This window comes from Meriones unguiculatus, chromosome 9 (assembly GCF_030254825.1).
Source record: "Meriones unguiculatus strain TT.TT164.6M chromosome 9, Bangor_MerUng_6.1, whole genome shotgun sequence".
Classification (NCBI taxonomy): Eukaryota; Metazoa; Chordata; class Mammalia; order Rodentia; family Muridae; genus Meriones; species Meriones unguiculatus.
In genome coordinates, this window is record NC_083357.1 from 117,803,926 (window position 1) to 117,817,619 (window position 13,694).

Genomic DNA, 13,694 nt, shown 5'->3' on the forward strand with positions numbered 1-13,694 from the left:
CCACCGCCCTGTCCCACAGCCAACCGTGCCCCTCGCCATGTGTACAAGAACAGGGCCATGCAGGGACCTCAGCACCAGCATGCTGGTGACTTCCCAGGGACAACGAGAAGGCACAGTGTTCGCACACCCACACTGCTGTGCAGGGCAAACACCGACGCTCATGTCATGGTTTGGGATCTGGTCACATGCGGCAGGGACCATGACAGTTTCCGAGGAAGCTCCACAGCACAAGGAAGAAAGACATGGACTGCAACCTGTCTCCCACCACCCGGCTGCAGGCAGTGATGTTCTGTGCAAGTATATACAGGGGCTTCCGGGTGACACAGCGGCTCCTGAACACGCTAACCCTACGTCCGCCATGGGGAGGGGAAAGAACCACCTCACAAGCTGTTCTAAAATGCAGGGAAGAAGCTGCCAGCTTCCCTCGGTCACGGTTTAAGCTCAGGCGCGTTCTCCTACGCGGCCGTGCGGGCTCCGAAGGCCTCGCTGACATGTGATGGCCGAGAAGGCGGCGCCGAGCGCCCGGCTTCTGGGTGGTTAGCGGCTGCCTGGCCCGCCACCTCTGCGATGCGGGCGGGCGGAAGTCAGGGCACACTGACTGGTGAAAAGGCACCTTGGATATACTTGCATTTTACACTTGGAAACAAACGTGAGATTACAGTGGTGATAAAAATTGAGGTTATGAATAGCAAACTTCAGAATGACCACATTTTAGTTAAAACAATATTAATAAGAAAAGTGCAAAATGATCTCACAGTAAATGTGTTTCTTTTTAAAAGAGGACACAGCCTTCATTTCTTCACATGAAACATGATCCTGAAAAGTCCTCTGCTACATCCCCGCGGGGATGGGACGGCTTTAAAGCCAAGCACACCCACGGTGTCTCCTACTGCCTGCTCGTCTCACTGCTGCACACCACAGAAAATACTTCGCAATTAAAAAGAGCTCGGCAGAGTTTCTCAAACGCAGTTTACCTGTAATCACACTGTTGAAAATACTAGAAGACTGACACCCCCGCCCTCCCTCGCCCAGACACAGACACACTCCACAGACACACAGGCTGTGGGCAGGGGAAGAGCCTGGTAAGGAGAAGGGGGCTGGGAGGAAGAGCCCCAGCGAAGGGGCTGCGGCCTCTCTGCTGTCAGGCAGGTCAGTGGGGACAGAGTCCACAGAGTTCTGGGGACGAGATCACTGACTGGTCAGAAAGGAAAAGCTCCATTTCAAAGGCCAGTGAAAAGTCACACAGATTTGAGGTAGGATAAAAACATCCTCTTAATTATGAAAAAAAAAAAAAAAAAAAGGAGGCTAGGTGAGAATGTGGCGTGGTTCTGTGTGGGGGCAGGGCCAGGGTCAAGGCCTCCCTAGGGGAGGAGGACAGGGAGTCCAGGAGAAAAAGAGAAGGGGTGAAGGGTTGGAGGCTGGAGGGGAACTGGAGGAAGTCAGCAGCTACGCAGTAAAGACAATCTGACAGGGAAAAGCAGACAAAGCCAGACCCCGGAGCACAGGAAGGCCGGCCAGACTCCTGGACCACCTCCGCGGCAGCGGCCTAAGGCCCCCGCGGCTCACACACACCCCAGCTGCCCATCGGCATGGATTAGCACGGTCACACAGCTCCCCCCGGACAGGACAGCACGTCACAGCACGCCCCACGGTACCTGGCGATGTAGCGCTTCCCCATGTACTGGAACTGGTGCAAGCAGACTCTGAAACAGGGGAATCAGGGAAAGTCAGACAGCAGTGTGCTCAGCCCTGTTCTCCTGACAGCAGCGCTGCACTGACTACCAGCCCTCAGTTCTCGGCCTCCAGGAACGTTCTAGAAGGCCCTTCTTCACCCAGAGAAAAGCACTAATGTATCAGCAGAAGCCCACGTGTGGCCGCAAAACCGAGGTCACAGCTAGAGCAGAACAGAACAAAAGCTCAGGACGGCCAGCCTTGCTCCAAGCCAGCATGCCTCAGAGTGCTGGGCCTTCCAGGCCACTGTCTCCACAGGCCTGCCTCGTCTACGCAAGCCTGCTTCATCTACCCAGGCCACTGTCTACACAAGCCTGCCTCATCTATACAAGCCACTGTCTACACAAGCCTGCCTGGTTTATACAGGCCACTGTCTACACAGGCCTGCCTCATCTATACAGGAGCGCTCTCTCTTGGATCAAGCATATGAAATGGTCCCTTTACAGGCATCAAAACTCTCTGTTGTGGTTTTTTAGTTGAGCCACAAACCTCGAATCCTTAAAAACCCTGCATTTTCGTAAGAGTTAGCTAACCTGAGACCCCCTGGTTTTCATGGGACAGTTTCTGCTGAAGTCAGCCACGGGAGTGCTCACAGGACTGAACCATTCCTCCAGTGGGCCCACAGGCTTTCCCTCAGTTCCAGTATGCACGGAGCCCAGAAAAGAAGGCTTCGATTTGAGTTCACACAAACTAAGAAACTAAAAGCTGCTTACACCATGACGTATTCAATTGCAAATTGAACAACCAATAACAGAACTGAAAAACTTTTTTCTTTTACCATGAATATAAAAACGCATTTGATCAAGGGTGCGGACTGTAGTTATTGTGGGTTGATAAACACGAGGTGTAAAATTTCAAAAACAGCCTCAATTCTGAATTTGAAAAGCTACCTGAACTCAGCACCTGTAGATACAGTGCTAAGTGTCTGTGTTTCTAAAAACAAAGAGCTTAAAGGAAATCAGAAACTCTTCCTGAAGACATAAGACAGGCTCTAGATCTCACACAGAAAACCAGCAGCCACTGCACACATTCTGTGCAGTTTTATCCAAGTGGCTGGGGCACAGCTGCCTCAGCAGACAGACTGACAAGGTCCTTGGGCTGGCCACTATGGAGCGGCTCATGCAGGAAGCTGTGTGCCACGCTGCATTCCTGCCCTGAGGACAGGGTCCCTCACACGCCCAGCTGGAGAGATCAACAGGGGACAGGTAAGGACAAACCACTCACTCAGATATCGTGAAGAAATCCATCAGTTCAGCGGTTGAAGCCTTGTTCCAGTACGTAAACAGGGCATCTAAAACAAGCACGTACTTGGTCAGAACCACAGGATGCGTCGCACACATTACAGACCATTGCTCGCTGTGACCCTGGGGAGACCCCGGCGTGCGGGTCTCCACGCTGCCTGCTTACACTTGACCGAGGCAGACCACGCTGGGGGCTCTCCTGGCTAACACACATAGCAGACTCATTCAACGTCAAGACATCTCAACTCCAGAGCTTTAATAATAAATTACCCAGTGCTGAATTATTCAGCTTGTACATAACGTGCTCTTAAATGCAAGAGGCCATAAGAACCCAAATCAGCCTCTCTACCTCCTTCTATAGAACCTTTCCCTCCTCTTCAGGGAATTTGCTGAAAATAAAAACATATGCTGTTCTGTTTTTAAAGTTATTTTCTATTTATTTCTTTTGTTTGTTTGTGTTTGCTTTTTGAGACAGGGTTTACTCTGTGCAGCCCTGGCTGTCCTAGACTTACTCTGTAGACCAGGCCGGCCTCAAACTCACAGAGACCCGCCTGCCTCTGCCTCCCTAAATGCTGGGATCACAGGCGTGTGCCACCATGCCCGGCTGATTTATTTCCTTTTTAATTATGTGTATCACTTGTGTCTATGTCGGGTAGATGCCTTTGGAGGCCAGACAGCAGCTCGTCCCTGGAGCTGGAGTTACAGGCTAGTATGAGCTGCCACATGAGTGCTGGAAAGTGAGCTCAGGTCCTCTGCTGGAACAGCACACACTCTTAACAGTGGGGCCCATCTCTCTAGCCCTGCCTCTGGGCTTTAAAGGAACCACAGACTGGCTCTCGGCTGCAGAGTGCTCTATGGGGATTCCGCAACGGAATCACGCAGCTTCTACTGACTGTGCTCTAAATGCAGTAGAAATAGGAGCCCTGATGTGAAGAATCAACTACTTCTAGAAAACAAATCTAAAATAGAAATGGGCTTTTTTAAATACAGGGTTTAATATAGTGTGTTTTAACAGCGTTTAGCTTTTTGCTTTTCCACTTTGATGAGGACCTGAGCACTGTGCTCCCTCAGGCTCCCTCCTTTAGTGGTCTGAATCCAGAGCCAGGACTCCACGGTGCTGCTGGCACTGGCTGCCCTTGTACTCCTACATGCTGGGTTCTTCCCAAGCTTGCCCTGCTAGAAGCATGCCTTGCTGACCATCCCGTCACCTGCCTTTCACCTGCGCAAACCAGCCACATCTATAGGAGGAATTCCTGACTGTGAAAGGGGAGGCCGAGCACCACACACCCTTGAAATCCTGGCGTAAACCCTCAGCTGGGCGCTCGACCAGAAGCACTCTCCTTTGATATGCAAACACTTCAGCTATCTTTTCCACAAAGCTGAAAACCGGGCAAAGAGATCTCCCTCCAGAAGAAGGGCCGACTCCCAGAGCCTGGATGAGCAGAGAGACCCACGGCTGTGGCCTGTGTTCTTGCTTGCACACTTGTCAGGGGCAGAGGTCAAGGAAGACATGAGACACACAACAAGAAGCCGTGCTAGGCCGCGCAGGGTGCCGCCCGGGTATCCAGGGATGCTGCCCTCCAGCCCTCGCTCGGAGCCCACATGGACCACTGTGCTCTTACAGATGAAATCCAGGGGCTCAGGGAAGCTCGGCACACTTCCCACTGGCTCCAGAAAGCACACTGCGAGAGCAGGCTGCCTGAGTGGGCGTGGCTCTACGGCAGGTTTGACTCCTGACTGACACTAAGGGTGTGAGCTTCCGGGGGAGGGCTCTGGGCTTGGATGGGCTGGCGCTAGCACACACACCAGGCCGGGCAGCCAGTGCCAGCAGCACCCTGTAGTCCTGGCTCTGGATTCAGGCCACTAAAGGAGGGAGCCTGAGGGAGCACAGTGCTCAGGTGCTCATCAAAGTGGAAGAGCAAAAGGCTAAACACTGTTAAAACACACTATACTAAACCCTAGATTTAAAAAAGCCCATTTCTATTTTAGATTTGTTTTCTAGAAGTAGCTGATTCTTCACATCAGGGCTTCTATTTCTACTGCATCTAGCAAATTAATACACATCGAGAAACGAGGAAGAATTTTTCTTAAATATTTGAAATTTTCAAGTAATGCCATCTAAAACAATTAGAACAATGAAAAGAGAACAGCTGTTTTAATTCTACCCACCGTCAGACATGCTTTTCAACACATAGAGGAAACACATCAGCAGGCTCTTGATCTCAGACTGGTCCAGTTTGTCACAGCGAACCACGGAATTTCCCAGCGTGCCGCTCTGCTGATGCTGAAAGGAACCGAGGTCAGTTTTCTGTCCCATGAGGCACACCTCTCCCTCAGAGGAGAAGAGCCCTCAGCCGAGCCAGATGTGCAAACTGCCGAGAACAGGTAGCCCGAAGATACAAGTCCACAGAGACACCTCACGGCTAACACACACAGACACCCCTCACGGCTAACACAAACACACCCCTCACGGCTAACACACACACAGACACCCCTCACGGCTAACACACACACAGACACCCCTCACGGCTAACACACACAGACACCCCTCACGGCTAACACACACACAGACACCCCTCACGGCTAACACACACAGACACCCCTCACGGCTAACACACACAGACACCCCTCACGGCTAACACACACACACACCCCTCACGGCTAACACACACACAGACACCCCTCACGGCTAACACACACACACACCCCTCACGGCTAACACACAGACACCCCTCACGGCTAACACACACAGACACCCCTCACGGCTAACACACACAGACACCCCTCACGGCTAACACACACAGACACCCCTCATGGCTAACACACACACACACCCCACGGCTAACACACACACACACCCCTCACGGCTAACACACACACACACCCCTCACGGCTAACACACACACACCCCTCACGGCTAACACACACAGACACCCCTCACGGCTAACACACACAGACACCCCTCACGGCTAACACACACAGACACCCCTCACGGCTAACACACACAGACACCCCTCACGGCTAACACACACAGACACCACTCACGGCTAACACACACAGACACCCCTCATGGCTAACACACACACACACACACACACACCCCTCACGGCTAACACACATACACACCCCTCACGGCTAACACACACAGACACCCCTCACGGCTAACACACACACACACCCCTCACGGCTAACACACACACACACCCCTCACGGCTAACACACAGACACCCCTCACGGCTAACACACACAGACACCCCTCACGGCTAACACACACACACACCCCTCACGGCTAACACACACACACACCCCTCACGGCTAACACACACACACACCCCTCACGGCTAACACACAGACACCCCTCACGGCTAACACACACAGACACCCCTCACGGCTAACACACACAGACACCCCTCACGGCTAACACACACACACACCCCTCACGGCTAACACACACACACACACCCCTCACGGCTAACATACACACACCCCTCACGGCTAACACACACAGACACCCCTCACGGCTAGCACACACAGACACCCCTCACGGCTAACACACACAGACACCCCTCACGGCTAACACACACAGACACCCCTCACGGCTAACACACACACACACCCCTCACGGCTAACACACACACACACCCCTCACGGCTAACACACACACACACCCCTCACGGCTAACACACACACACACCCCTCACGGCTAACACACACAGACACCCCTCACGGCTAACACACACAGACACCCCTCACGGCTAACACACACAGACACCCCTCACGGCTAACACACACACACACCCCTCACGGCTAACACACACAGACACCCCTCACGGCTAACACACACAGACACCCCTCACGGCTAACACACAGACACCCCTCACGGCTAACACACACAGACACCCCTCACGGCTAACACACAGACACCCCTCACGGCTAACACACACAGACACCCCTCACGGCTAACACACACAGACACCCCTCACGGCTAACACACACAGACACCCCTCACGGCTAACACACACACACACCCCTCACGGCTAACACACACACACACCCCTCACGGCTAACACACACACACACCCCTCACGGCTAACACACACACACACCCCTCATGGCTAACACACACACCCACGGCACATCCAGCTCTGACTTGGCACCTCTGTCCGTTGCCAGGGGACAAGCCAGAAGGCACAAACCCTTCTCACCCGAATAGCAGTTTGCATTATGCTATTGGGAGGGTGGCATCCTTGTAAAATCTCATGCAAAAGAAAGGAAAGAAAAGCCCCATGCACGAGGCTCCAGGTGGGAGGAGGGCTGCAGAGGTGTCGTGCATGCGCCCACTAAGAACAGCCAGGAGCCTGTGGGGCCGCTACCCAGCCCCAGACTCCTGAGGCTCAGGCCTGCCCTTAGGGCACCGCCCGGGGCACCCGTGACACAGTTGACAGGAGCACGCCAGCACAACCACCCTAAGGTGATGAGGTCTGCCGTCAGCGTGGCCTGGCAGCAGCTCGGGCTGGGCTGAGGGCGGGCAGAGGTCCGTTTTACCACTAGGAAGCAGCAGGCTCAGGCGAACCGGGAAAGGCTTGTAGCTCCCGTTAAGGACACAGGATTAAAAATGACCCTCGGGATGTGTTTCCAATTTATATCAAGAACTTTCTTTTCTTTTCTTTCTTTTTTGCTAAATACCAAATGAAAAAAAAAAAAACATAGAAAAAAGATTCTTTCCAGGTGTAGTCAGCCGGGACCAACGCATCCAGAGAAGGCTCAGCCAATGGGACGCATGCTGCCTCTCCCTAAGGCCGAGCTGAGGCTGCCACTAGCGGTAAAAGGCCCGGTGAGCCCCGAGCCCTCCAACCGAGGCAAGAGCTGCGAGAGAAGCCGGTCCTTCCCGTGGGGAGCAGAGGGGCGCGGCGGCCACAGTCTCCTCTGGCCGAGGCGCAGCTGTCAGGAGGGAGAAGTCCATGGTGACGCGGTTTCTCCTGGCTGGCTGGCAGCTGTCCTCTGCGGCGCTGTGGGCGACATAGGCGGAGTGCCTCCGGAGCCGCTGGTCCCTCTGCACACGGAGGGCGGCGGGGTCAAGGGGAAAGGTCGGCAGGTCAGACAGAGTCGGGCAGCCCGCACACGCGTGCCTAAAGGTAAGGGCGCCGGCGCCGGCCGGAGTCCGGGCTGAGGCTGTTTTGGGAACGAGAAACGGCTCTCCGAACGGCTCGACCGTTTACTGGCAGAAAACTTGAAGTAACTAGGGACACAGAGCCCCAGGGATGCCAGTCTCCCAGGGTTCAGGTTACTATCAACCTTTCTCTTTTCCTGCGAAGTTCCAGACAGCTGAGGCTGCAGCAGCAGGAAACAGAGTCGGGGAGAGACTCAGGAGGAAGAAAGAGGTGTTAGCGGTGGCCGGGCTCAGCCGCAGCTCAGGACTGAGAAGCCATCTGTTTTGGTCTGACCTAAGAGGCTTAGAGACTCCAAGATGCCATCCTGCTTCGCTGCAGACGCTGCCTGGGCCCAGACCCTGGCAATAGGAGCCTCAGGGGACTCCGTGACAGCCTGGCCTGACAAGCAGAAGCTCTGGCTCGCAGTCACCAGCAGACACACAAATGGTGACGATGACAGAAGAATCCACAATCCCACAATCCCACAGTCTTGTCATCTATTGCACACTGACTAAGGAGTTTAAACAACCCCCAAAGGTCACAGGTAACAAACACCAGACTGTGGGGCAGTGACACCAGCTGCACGTAATCAGAAACACAAGTCACCTTCTCTAGGGAGTTGCTCTTCTCGGGGTTCCTTTCTGGAAGGCTGTTCCCCGAGTCCGTGCTGATGAGGGAACCTCTGGAGTCGGCATTTCTCACACTGTTGATGTTGGGGGTTGAAGCTGTGTATGGAGATGCTGAATGAAAATCAGAGCAAGAACAAGTTTTGGTTAGCACAAAATAAAGGTAAGTACTAAGTTTTAAGAGAAATTGTTTTGAGGGCTTTTTAAAAGTAAGAACTTTGCTTGAGAGTTACTATCAATTATTTCACATTTATAAGATTATTTTAATTTTATGTGTGCACGTGTTTGCCAACATGTATGCACACACGTGTGCAGCGTCTGTGGAGGCCAGGGGCGTCACAGATGGTTGTGCGCTGACACGCAGATGCTAGGAACTGAACGTGGGTCCTCTGCAAGAGCAGCCAGTGGTCTTCTCCCTGAGCCAGCTCTCCAGTCTCTTGGTTACATCACCTTTTGAAGAATCAGGTGAGTACAGGGTCACGTCAAAATCACCTTTCACACAAAACTTGCTAATTCACATACTGGAGCTACTGTTCTTGCTCAGACTAAAGCAGCATACATTATTTCAGAGCGGGAGTCAAAAAGAAAAAAGGATATGTCCACTTCAACCTTTGATCAAAGAGGGATATGTCATGAACTGATAATGGGCAGAGCGGAGGCGGAGCTGCCCCAGGGGGTTTCCAGGAAGCGCATGGGACATGTAACAACTTAGGGACCCACGGTGATTCTTGGCACGGCCAGAAACTGCACGGGACAGACGACTGTGCTGTTGGCTTCTGCTGATGTCAGAGCTAGTAGCTGGAATTTCGGTATTCTGCTAGGGCAAAAAGCAAGCTCTGGACAACAATGCGGAACAGAAGCGAAGGCAGTGAGCAACGTGATTCCAAAGCACGGACAGTCAATATCCAGCAAGTGTGCGCGACACCAATCCCAGCTGCAGTCACTAAGAAGAGCGCGAAAGTGTTTTCCTTAAGTTCGTGCGCTTTGGTTTGGAAGAGCTACTAAGCGGCTGGCGTGCAAGCACTGTTTGTTTTTAAGGCTGGAAACCATAGGGCTGTACACAGACAGTAAATTCAAAAAAGCGATGTTATTAGTGGACTTAGAGATACCAAAAATATTATTATGACAGCTAGATCTGCCCTTAATCTGTAAACTGGAAATATTGGCAAAGTCTGTTGTTCAAAGAGGAAGGAGGAGAATCTCACTTAGAAATGAATTTTTCCAAGTATCTGAAGGTAGGAACTGGCCTCTGCCTCTGAACTGTGGAGAGTTTCTTAAGGAAACGAACTGGCTTCCTGCTTAGATAAGATTAATAAACTGCACAGCAAAATGACTCTTTGGACTTGGCTTCTGTAGCCAACAGGCCTTTGCAGAAAGTCGAGGCTGTGCGGGTGTCATCAGAGCACATCCTGCCCCTGTGGGCAGCCGTGTGCACAGCCTGAGGAACCGAGCCCAAACACGCTATTGAAAACACACCACGGGCCAGTGTAGATTTCAGCGGGAGAAAGGGCTGGCTCACACAGGCTACATCAGATGGATAGACGGCTGGACGGCTGGACGCACAGAACAAGTCACCTCTGCTTCCTGCCTAATGGCCTAAGTTCATTACCTCTAATGATCCTGATGATTAAAGATGTGTGACACACACGTAAATCCTCCTCCCTCCCCAGCATGCAAGGCTGCATGACCCTAGCATGCAGAATGTCACAAGAATGGGTGAAAACCTTGTGAAGAAGTGATACCACCTCCAGGGAGAGAGAAGAACTGCACGCTTTGACCATGGGATAATCAGGGCGTGCAGTGGGGGCAGGACACAAGACTCAGGTGAATGGGGCCAAGAACTGTACACTATGCCCATCATTCTCAGATTTTTAAACCGATCACAAACTGTAGTTCTAGCTTGAGGCAAACAGATGCAAATGTAGTGACTCAAAAGTAACTTACTTCTTTTGTTCTGAGAATGTGTGTTTGTGTCCTTGCCAGGTAATGACTTTATTTTTTAAAATTTCGAAGTATTTTTTAAAACTATTCTTAAGCTGGGCGTGGTGGCACACACCTGTGATAGAGGCAGTCAGATCGATATGAGTTCCAGGCCAGCCTGGTCTACAAAGCAAGTCTTAGACTTAGACAGCCAGGGCTACAGAGAAACCCTGTCTCAAAACCAAAGCAAAACCAAACCAACCAACCAACCAACCAACCAACCAAAACCTATTTTTATTACTACCCATGTGATATTTTAATAATATTAATAATTTAATATTACTGTTCATAAGTTAATACAGTGATGAGTTTCATAATGTTACCTGTGCAAGAAATGACTTCAAAATTATGATTTTTTATGTGTGTGGCTGTTTTGCCGGCATGTATGTGCACCTGCCCACAGAGGCCAGAAGAGGGCAGCAGACTGCCATGGGTGCTGGGAACTGAACTCGGGTCCTCTGCAAGAGTAACAAGTGTGCCTAACCACTGAGCCTTCTCTCCAGCCCAGGGAATGAGTTTTAAGGGTCTTAAACAACATATGAATGAAATAAAGCTTGGTTCAGCTGGCTTCCATCTGTACCAACAGCCAAATATGGAGCAGGTGGGAGGGGAACCCTCAACCTAAGAGGGATGTTTCCTAACAGGGAAGGGATCCCAGAATGCTTTTTATCCAGGAATTCTCATGTGAGGGGCTTGCCCCAGAAGGCTCGATACCACACTCTCCTCACATTTGCCTGGAAGGATGAAGACATCGGGAGCTCCGTGAGAAGCAGCTGCAGCATCCAGAACAAACCCCAAACCCAAACCCAAACCCAGGGAGCCTGCTTTGTGGGCGGCGCTTCCCTGGAAGAAGTTTCTAAGAACAAGGACGGGTGCCGTCAGGTACACACGCTGACAAAGCTGAATGTAAAGAAGCCAGCTGCACTAAGCTTCTGCAAGTCCGGTAAAGAATGAGGAGACCACATCAGGCAGCACGCGTGCGAGGCAGCGCAGGTCCTCCTGCCGCCATCGTGCGAATTCTCAGATCCAGTGAGCCAAACAGCCCTCGCTGTGGCTTGATCATCCCCACAGTTTGCCATGCCTTCCTGTGGCCAGAGAGGACAGGGCGGGGAGAGTTCCAAGCACACAGCCAGGCTTGTAGACTCTTCCACTGGGCCTAACAAACCATGGATGGCACAGTGAGCTAGCCATAACGAAGACATTTCCACGGCGCCCACCCTGCACCCTCAGCCTTTCACTTTTGACAGCGCTAGCTTAGAGACAAGGACACGAAGGCCGCAGGATGCCCCACAGGAGCAAGCGGGTGGCGGAGGAGCTCGGACACAAAGCCACCCTGTCAGAGCTAAGCTTGCGCTGACACACTTCGGGGAAACAGTGTAAAGATGGCCTCCCCACTGGCAGCAGCAGCCTGGCCCCAGTGCACGGTGGGGCTGGAGCATGAATGCAGGCCCCAGGAGACTCCAGCAGTCAGCATAATTTTATAGATACTAGAACATACATTATAAAGGGGATATAACCATGAGGTTATCCTCCAACACAAATGCGCTTCAGGACTAGAACTGGGGTGCAGGGTAAGTCTGGACCCTGGCAGGGGCTTCCCCGTGTCATGGTCTCCTGTCATTGCTGTCTCCATGTGATAATGGACGAACAACAGAGAAGGTGTGAACCGATTCAGGACTCATGCTCAGTCCCTGGGTTTGGGTTTGGGTTTGGGGTTTGTTCTGGATGCTTGGTCCTGTGAGTTCAGTGGTGAAAAGGCATGCGTTTTCCTGACCACAAATCTGTGGCATTACTGGGCGGTGTGACCACTGCCACAGTAGGAGGCATGGTTAGCAGAGGGGACCAGAGCAGACTCAGACTGTGAATGCCGCCATGCGGCTCGTCATCATCCTTATAAAGCTGCGGTTTAATTAGTCAGACACAGAAATAGGTGCATCTCCCACAGACAGGCCTCTCTATCTGAGTCTTGATTTATGCCATCTGCTTTCCTTCCCATAGGGCTGGAAGAAAAGTACAGAAGAGAAGATTTCTGAAAAGCATTTTTTAGGATGGGGTTTCAGCTACAGTCTGTTACCTCCTTCAGACCTAGGAAAACGACTGCAACACTCACCCAGCCTCCCCTCACCCCAACACCTGCAGACCGTCTGCCGCTAAAAGCATCAGGAGGATTTAAAGCCCATCAACTACAGAGGCCTCGACAAAAGGCGTCAGAGCAGCGTGTCTGCGCTGCCCTGTCAGATTTACGGGAATCCTGACTACAGGTTGGAAGACACCACAACAGAACGTCCAAGGCAGAAGACCCCAGTCCTAACTCACTATTCACTGTGATAGTAAGGGTAGTGTCAATGACACAGGACAGGGTCAGTCGGAGCAAGGTCATTACCGATGCCAGAGATGGCACCCAGGAGGTCTTTGTGCAGGCTGCTGTCAAGCGTGTTTCCCTTCTGAGGAGTCATGAGTGGATTCCCAGCTGGCACAGCAAGGGGTTCATCCTTCACTACCTGCCAGAGAGAGGAGGGAATTTTCAGAGATGGTTGAACAGGCCTCAGGAACTGACCCTCAAGTATGAAGGAAGGATGTGTTCAGCGTCTGCAGTGGGTGGGCGGACAAAGGCACACAAGTGAGAAGATGGTGCAGGAGAACACAGAGCAGAAGAGCAGGAGAACACGAGAACACAGAGCAGGAGAACACAGAGCAGGAGAACACGAGAACACAGACAACACAGAGGAGGAGAACACAGAGGAGGAGAACACGAGAACACAGAGAAGAAGAGCAGGAGAACACGAGAACACAGAGAAGAAGAACACAGAGCAAGAGAACACAGAGCAGAAGAACACAGAGCAGGAGAACAAAGAGAACACAGAGCAGGAGAACACGAGAACACAGAGCAGAAGAACACAGAGCAGGAGAACACAGAGAACACAGAGCAGGAGAACACAGAGAACACAGAGCAGGAGAGCAGGAGA

At 52.1% G+C, this 13,694-nt stretch overlaps 1 protein-coding gene across 23 annotated transcripts in view; it reads right to left on the reverse strand.

Moving 5' to 3' along the window:
• Dock9 (dedicator of cytokinesis 9) overlaps positions 1 to 13,694 on the reverse strand; it is a 205,545-nt gene that overhangs the window by 47,661 nt on the left and 144,190 nt on the right. For 14 of the 23 annotated variants that reach the window (XM_060391642.1, XM_060391640.1, XM_060391638.1 and 11 more), the window contains 5 exons: positions 13,112 to 13,229; positions 8,729 to 8,862; positions 5,142 to 5,256; positions 2,956 to 3,022; positions 1,656 to 1,703 (listed from right to left, as the gene is read on the reverse strand). In XM_060391642.1, coding sequence (XP_060247625.1) covers positions 1,656 to 1,703; positions 2,956 to 3,022; positions 5,142 to 5,256; positions 8,729 to 8,862; positions 13,112 to 13,229 — 482 coding nt within the window. Of the gene's footprint in view, positions 1 to 1,655; positions 1,704 to 2,955; positions 3,023 to 5,141; positions 5,257 to 7,827; positions 8,026 to 8,728; positions 8,863 to 13,111; positions 13,230 to 13,694 lie in introns of all 23 variants that reach the window. The other 9 variants (XM_060391628.1, XM_021644599.2, XM_060391633.1 and 6 more) reach the window with 1 other exon arrangement.